Source organism: Drosophila navojoa, chromosome 2 (assembly GCF_054131105.1).
Source record: "Drosophila navojoa isolate 15081-1374.11 chromosome 2, UAZ_NAV_1.0, whole genome shotgun sequence".
Classification (NCBI taxonomy): domain Eukaryota; kingdom Metazoa; phylum Arthropoda; class Insecta; order Diptera; family Drosophilidae; genus Drosophila; species Drosophila navojoa.
This window is the reverse complement of record NC_142890.1, coordinates 9,112,664-9,120,467: the sequence shown is the minus strand read 5'-3', so window position 1 is coordinate 9,120,467 and position 7,804 is coordinate 9,112,664. Positions and strand designations below refer to the sequence as shown.

The following is a 7,804-nucleotide window of genomic DNA, read 5'->3' as shown; positions in this document are numbered from 1 at the left end:
CTGAAACTGAAAACTTCAAGCGCAAACTTTGCAGACAGTTTTTGTGCCATTTTGGCTCGACATCGGTGGGAATTTTGATGGTTTTTAGTTTTCAGTTTTTATTTCATTTTACGGCATTTGAATTCAAATGTGCTTTTAAATCGGCTTAGTTAGACGAGTTGCTTTTATGTTCCCGACGGCTTAAATTAAATGCGCTCGCGCGAATCCTCACAAAAATGAGAAAGAGAAATAAATATCCAAATATCAGAAAAATCTAAAAAGCTTTTTACCCTGTCAAAGGTGCTTAAATAGTTTTTTTGTAATTCTTTTTCGGGCCTGTCAACTTACCTTCGAAGATAGACCAGAGACCGGATGCAACAAGAACTGCAAAAAATATCTCTAATCTAATCAGCGTCACTTTCACGCCCAGCACATGGCGGGTGAGCGAGTGCTCCGGGTTTGACGCATCTCGACTCAAAACTGATTGTTTATGTTTGACAAATATACGCAAACGTGATGTGTGTGTGTGTGTTATGGCTGCAAATAGCAAGAGCCTAACCCACAGCCACACAGAGTGATAAGCGCCAGCAAGTGTTTCCATTCCAACTGAGCAACCGAATGCAGCTGCCCCGGCACGTGTCGAACTGCTTTCAAACTGTATATCTCTCAGTCCAAATGAAAGACGTTTCGAGAATACAGGCATTGGGTGACATTGACAAATGTAACTATCCAAGTTGTGTATTATTCATATATACTATTATTGTCAATCTTATCATGATTATTACTATCGTTATTAAAATGCAAATATCAAAAACTTTTAATATTGTCATAGTTAATCTATCTACTTTTAATTACATTCTTACTCAACTCGGTCTGCTTCCAAGAAATACATTTCCGTCAAGTATTAGTAATCGGTATGACTAAATTTAGTTATTTACTCGCAATCGAATAGCTCAATAATCGCAAAAATTGCTTGCCAAAAATAACCCGCAGCTCAATTAGGGCTAACATGAGAGCTCATCATCAATTATATGGTGAACAATTACTTGAACGTTTTAGAGAGTCGACAAGAATGAAATAAATAAATATGCGACTATGCGACATAAATATCTGTTGCTTATAAATAAAGGCAGAAAGTTTAAATGCTGACACAAGCTGACAGCGGCGTTGGCCACTTAATCAAAATTCAGACATGGGCAAACAATTCGCATTCAGCTCTGGCGCAGATAACAGCAATTAGCCCCATTGCCGAAGTGAGTGCCAGAAAAGCCCCAACTAAGAGCCTGCCGACAGTGGCGATTTATGTGCCAGCCCAGATAACAGCTGGCGAAATAGCCTGTACAAGTATTAAAAGCGACTCACTATTAATATAATAACTTAGTAATATCTATTAGCCAGAAGCGTTCGGCGTGCGTCCGCGAACTTGTCGCCAAACAGTAGTTGTCCGGTGCGAAGGCCAGGCGCCACGCCGTAAACGAAACGTAACGAAACCCGTCCGGAAAATCGCAAATCAAATTCATACTAAAAATGGATATCCTTTCGTCTCTATGGGGATTAGCTTTCATAGGATTTGTGACTGCCGCAAGCCTCAATGTGGAAACAAGTGAAAAACAGTTGCAGTTGGGTTAGTTTCCATTGTTCATTTGTTGCGCAATGCAAAGACCGGAAAATATATATTAAAGCAAACCAAAAGATTAAAGCATTAAAGGACTTTTTTAAAGACTTGGAACTCAGTATAAAGAATTATAAAAAATGTGTTTATGACTTTGAATAAAATATACAAACAACGAAAAATCAAAATCTAAAATCGAATCTTAAAGGACTATTTCTTAACTTGTTATATAATATTTGAAAGTAAATCTAATGGAATTTAAAAATACATTTTAATTTTCGAAAACTGTAAAAAATCGTACTTTAATTATATTAAAACTTAACTACAAAATATATCCTTTAAAATATAAATCTGAAAGAACTACATTCCTTATCGCACACGTCTGTTACAAACAACTTATATTATTCTACTATTAAAAGCTACAAATGAACAACTTTGATTTGCGTTTTAAATTTACAGTTACATTTATTTTCGCAATAAATTTTAAAGAAATATTGCATGTGTTCCCCTCGCCTTATCAATAAGCCCAACTGGCAAAAAGTAAAATCAGTGTTAAGCCAATGCAATAATACTGTAAATCAAAGGTTAAAGTAGATTTGTTATGAAAAACCTTTACTAGCACGCAATTTAAACTATGCCGCAAAATAATACAAATATTTAAATAGTTAAAATTCCCTTATTAAATTAAGTTCAATTTGCTTCAACTATAATAATTTAAAATAATTTTAATAACTTAAAAATATTTTTCCTACTACTTTCCAGCTGGCAATGGCTCATATAGCGCTACGAATTCTAGCCCCTACTTTCAGGTCTCGCTCAACTTGTCCGAGTCAACGACGAAATCCTGCCCATCCCTGCTGGACGGCGATTCCTTGAGCCAAACGGAGCTCATTAGACGACTCACCGACCTCTGCCGCTATGATCGCCTGCAGCCGCCCATAACAGTGAATGCGACGGGCGACATCCAGCCGATTGGCGTGAATGCTCGCTTCTATATCTACGCGCTCAAGGATCTGGACTCGAACGACCTGCAGTTTATGCTGCAAGGACTGCTGCAGCTGCGCTACAACGACACTCGCTTGGCCTTCGGCAGCTACGCACCGACCCGCGCACCCATTGTGGGCGACGGCTCGCTGCGCAGCATGCTGTGGGTGCCCCACATCTTCTTGGCGAACGAGCAAAGCTCCAATGTGCTGGGCACCAGTGAAAAGGATCAGCTGACCACCATTTATCCGAACGGCACCGTGCTCATCTCGACGCGCATTCAGGCCAACCTCTACTGCTGGATGAACTTCCAGAAGTTTCCGTTTGACGAACAGAAGTGCACCACGATACTGGAGAGCTGGATGTACAACACTTCGATCATGCAGCTGCACTGGGAGCCCACGAATCCAGTCAGCTTTCACTCCCAGCTGCAGCTGACCGAATATGATCTCTATGGCTGGCTATGCAACGAGTCCATCAGCATCTCCGACTCCAGTTCCATGACACACGGCGCTCTGGAGGGCAACTACAGTGCGCTCAGCTTCACAGTGATGCTTCACCGCGAGGTGGGCTACTATGTGATAGACTACTTTGTGCCCTCCATGCTGATCGTGGCCATCTCCTGGGTGTCCTTTTGGCTGCAGGCCGACCAAACTCCGGCCCGATCCATGCTCGGATGCTCGACGCTCCTGTCGTTCATCACGCTCTCACTGTCGCAGGAGAACAGCTTGTCGAAGGTCAGCTATGTGACCATGTCGGAGGTGTGGTTCCTGGTCTGCACCGTCTTCATCTTCGGCAGCCTCATGGAGTTCGCCTTCGTGAACACCATCTTCCGACGCAACAACAATCTGGAGGTCAAGAAGCGCACCACCAAATACATTGTGCGCTCCACATTCGTGCCCAAGACGAAGCGCAATCCGCGCAGCTTCAATCGCAGCAGCAGCTCGCTGAGCAGCTGCAGCAAAGTCTCCAGCGGCAACCAGAAGAACACAGTCATCACCATCGAGACGCCCATCATCATAGGCAACGGCCTCAGCCGGGAGAACTCAACCATAAGCATGGAGGACAATGACGCAAGCTTAAGTACCAGCTCGACAGCTACGCTCTCCGAGACGCCGAAGGAGAAGCCGGCGCAAACATTTGCCACAATGACGCCCAAGGAGGTGTCGCTGTGGATCGACCACAAAATGCGCTTTGTCTTTCCCCTGGCATTCCTCGTATTTAATGCCTTCTTCTGGACGCTGGTCTATTGCCTGTGACCAGCTGGCCGTAGTCCGGTAGGAATGCAATGCTCAAAGTTCAAATCCGCACTGTGCTGTGATGATGCCGCAAACTGTATTGCTATTGCAACAGTTATGTCTCGAGCCTCTAAGTAGTCTAGTTTATGTATGTGTTATATAGTTATTTAGTATTTGTATTTATGGATTTTGTATTAAACACTAATTTGTGCCATTGACTTGCTGTCGAATGGGGGGTTTGGGGAGCTGGGGGCACCATCGTTAACAGGCTGCCAGACGCTCAACACCTCGGTCTTGAGCCCCACGCACGTACAGAGCTGATAAATTTGTGCTTATTAGCCAGGCGAAGGCAATAAAAATAATGCCACTCGAAACAGGCTGCGGCAACAAGTTGCACAGACGCACACAGAGTGGGGTCTGCACCTTCCTCTCGCTCCCCTCGCGTATTGCCACTCTATTTGTATCAATGAAAAAATCATAATGCCAGCCAGCCCCCCAAAACGCTGGCGCACGGCACTTGGAGTCGCTTTGGTGGATGCCACAGCTCCACTGTCTGACTGCTGCTCGACGGCTGCTTTTCAATTTTTAATTAATTGCCTATGATGAGTGTGTTGAAAAACAGTTGGCAGCTCCTCCCACTGCTCCCACTGCGCTGGCTATTGGCTGGAAATTGTTTTAAACTAGCGACTCGACTACTTGATAAATTAACGGCACATGCAACACGTAAATTGTTTTTAAATTGCCTTATAAATGAACTTCAATTCAACTTGCCATAAACAATGAAAAAGTTGCGCATTTTATTGCGCATCAGCCGCAGCCAGTCGCAATTTCGTTCAATACCCTGTACAGAGCGTGTGGGATAAGATTAGATCATGCATGTGAAATCTTTTATATTTATTATTTAATAAGCCACAAATTCTCGCTCTCTCTCTCTCTCTCTCTCTCTCTGTTCACATAAGTTGACAATGCTGCCGTAGTCTGAGGTGCGTATTCAATTATTCCGTTGGGTGCAGCGCATCTTTGGGTTCGAATATTCCGTTTCTTGGTTATTTTAGTGCTGCTGTGAATTAATTTGAAGTGCTCATAAGTCAATGCAGTCTCAGTCTTGGACGTCATCGTCGTGGCTCGAGAGCTGAGTGCAAAAAATTTGCTATGCAAAGCCAATATCTGGCCATCAATCTTGCAACGGTTGCAGTGACTGCCAAACTGTAAGCGGCAGACAACTCGTTTGGCTGCTGGCCACTGCGCTGCACTGCATCTGACCGCGAGGTGTACATAATGAGATGTAATCTGTCAAAATGAAGTGTATCGCAGGCCCACAGCGACTGGCTCCTCTACTCCACCTCATCTGGCCTGGCCTGGCTAACTGGCTAACAGCCTGGTTGCCTGGCTCGCTCTGCTCGTTGCCTTTTGATGGCTCCAAGTCCACTTTATGTATTTCAGCACAGTTTTTGCGTCTGCTGCACAAAAGTTTTGCGGCCGAGCAAGTTTATTGAACCCCACAGCCGCAGTGCCATGGCGAGGGCCGTTCGATGGCAATGCGTGTGGTGCAGCACGTTTGGAGGCCAGGTAAATCACCCCTCATTTGTGCAGCGGATGTTCCCATGTCACCTAGCTAAGCCCCGCAATATCACATGATAGATACCTCCAACAACTGCCAACAGCTGTTTGTTGTGTATTTATCGAGCAGCACCCGTTAATTATTAGAGCCCAAATATGAACTCGACGCTCAACAGCAGATTTTTTATTGATGGCTGGCTCGACCAATAATGGGTCAACATGCTGCACTTGGAGCTCTTCAATGTGTAATCCCCGCACTTCAGCCAACTCAGCTCAGCTGAGCTCAGCTCACCCGCCCGCTTCTCAAGTAGAACAGAGTTCGTTTACACGCCGTCTATTTGCTTGGCTTAGCTTCCGATTCCCGCAGCTGTGAGAACCACTTGCTGCCCGCCTCCTGCTGCCCTGCTGCCCGCTCGCCCGCTCGCCCGCTCCTGTCTCCTTAACAAATGGGCTGCATAATAAGCAAGAGCTCAAGTTTGGTTTTGTTTTTCGTCTTCTTCTGCTGGCAATACTTTGTTTTGTTTTGTTTTCTTATTTTTTTTTCTGCCGGCCGCACATGAGAATTACAGACATTTTCATTTATTATTATAGTTGGGTCAGCCCCTCCCCGGACTGCTGTATAATTTGCAGTTAAGTGCTCGGCCCGTTCTCCCACATGTCCCCAGCTTTCCAAGCATGAAATAAAAAATTTGCCGACTAGCAGCAAAAATTATTGTATAAATAAGAAATATAAGTAGAAATATATGTAGGCAGATAAGTGAAGACAAAGAAAACGGCAAACTGAGAGCTGAGTGCAATGCATTCTTAAATACCACCACAATGAAAAGTACAGGGTATATTGGGATGTGAAAATGTTATTAGTTTTCAGCTTATGCCCTGCTCAGGGAATTATGTATGTCTTGTGTTTATACGAGCTTACTGCAATCGGAATCGGAGATAGAACAGTCTGCAGAGTGTTGCCCTAGTCGAGTGGAGTGTGTTGACAATGGCATGTTGAGTTTTATTTTTAGATGGTGGGAAAATTCTATTTCAAGTGGCGTTCGAGAGATTGCCTATCTAAACAAGCACAAGTAACCAGAACAAGCAACGCCACCGCCACCACTAGCACCAGCACCAACAACAACAACAACAACCACAATGCTTATTGTTGTTAGTTTTTGGTTAGCCAATTTTGAGCGTGGCGCTGGGTTTGGTACCAGTCCAGTCACGCTCTGTGGGCGCTGGTTCAGAAGTCAAGTACAACCGACGTCCATTTGGACGAGGCGTGCGAATGAGCTCAAGCCAGCCCAAGCCAGCCGCAGCCCAGCCCCGCATGCAATCAATAGCAGCCCGCTTATGACTAATGGATGCCTTAAATAACTGGCCAAAAGGGATAATTTGGCCAAATCCATTTGCAAATTTAATGCATCTCCAAACAGATTGAGTTGCCAAGCAATGCCGAATCCGGCCAAGCTGCCTGCCTAATGAGCCAGCGAGGAAGCCACGTTGTGTCGTGCCAGCCTGCCCCGGCTCCTGCCTCGGCTCCCCCTCTGATTAGCTTAGGTATTTACATGCTGCATGCCACAACCTTTTAACAAATTGCAAACAAAACTTGGCCGCACAGTAGCAGCACCGGCAGCAGCAGCAGCAGCAGCCACAGCCGCCTTAGCCAAGTGGGCGTGCATACGATATTACGGTACTAATAAGGCGAGGTCTTTGCAGCTAATTTAATAGAATGTCGAACGTGGAACGCAATGCGTTAATGGCAAGCACCTTGCCGTCGACTCTCTGTGTACGTTCGGCTTGCCTTGACCCATGATCATGATCATGATCATCATCATGATGCTGATGTTGATGATGGCGCCTGTCGATTAGGTGCATGCAACAGCCACAGCAGCAGCCACAGCCATAGACATAGCCACAGCAGCAGTAGGCTAGCAAAATCAACAACTTGGCCTGTTTAGTGGCGCCTCATGTTGCCAGAGATACGAATCATTCACTTGGCTTAGCCGCCTAGAGCCAAAACGTTTTGCACGTTTTTCCAATGAAGCTGCAACTGCACCGCACCTCTTACTCATAATTAATGAAAACAACTTGTGAGTGCAACTGGTTGCGCCTGCTGCCAGTGCTTGTGGTGTGCGGCCTGCGGCCGCCGGCCGGAGTCCCATCTATTTGACTGGCCATTTAATTTGGCAAATGCCCGCCGAGGTAGCCATGTGACAGCAGCGCCAATCGCTGGGCCAGCAGTTATTAATTAGTATCTGCTTATCGCTGGGCCCGATTCGACGACCACTGCTACATTTGTCATAGATATATGGCGGGGGCGTGCCCCATTTGGGCACGACGCGATGTCAAAGCTTTCCACCAACTGATCTTATCGGGCAGCTCCAAAAGCCGCTGTGACATTATCTAAACTTCCATTTGGCTAGAGTGGCTTATGTAGTGCTGCGCA

At 45.5% G+C, this 7,804-nt stretch overlaps 1 protein-coding gene across 1 annotated transcript; it reads left to right on the top strand.

The window, feature by feature from the left end:
• The first annotated feature begins 1,023 nt into the window (after nt 1-1,023).
• pHCl-2 (pH-sensitive chloride channel 2) lies at nt 1,024-4,024 on the top strand. Its single transcript, XM_018113299.3, has 2 exons — nt 1,024-1,603; nt 2,354-4,024. Exons 1-2 carry the CDS (start codon nt 1,507-1,509, stop codon nt 3,832-3,834), a joined length of 1,578 nt encoding a protein of 525 aa, XP_017968788.1. The 5' UTR covers nt 1,024-1,506; the 3' UTR covers nt 3,835-4,024.
• Nucleotides 4,025-7,804: the final 3,780 nt, after the last annotated feature.

What these genes read in the sequence shown, in the direction of transcription:
- pHCl-2 (XM_018113299.3), top strand. Translation starts at nt 1,507, where the DNA reads ATGGATATCCTTTCGTCTCTATGGGGATTAGCTTTCATAGGATTTGTG. An exon ending in TGAAAAACAGTTGCAGTTGG is followed by an intron (nt 1,604 to 2,353) that starts GTTAGTTTCCAT and finishes ACTACTTTCCAG; the next exon opens with CTGGCAATGGCTCATATAGC.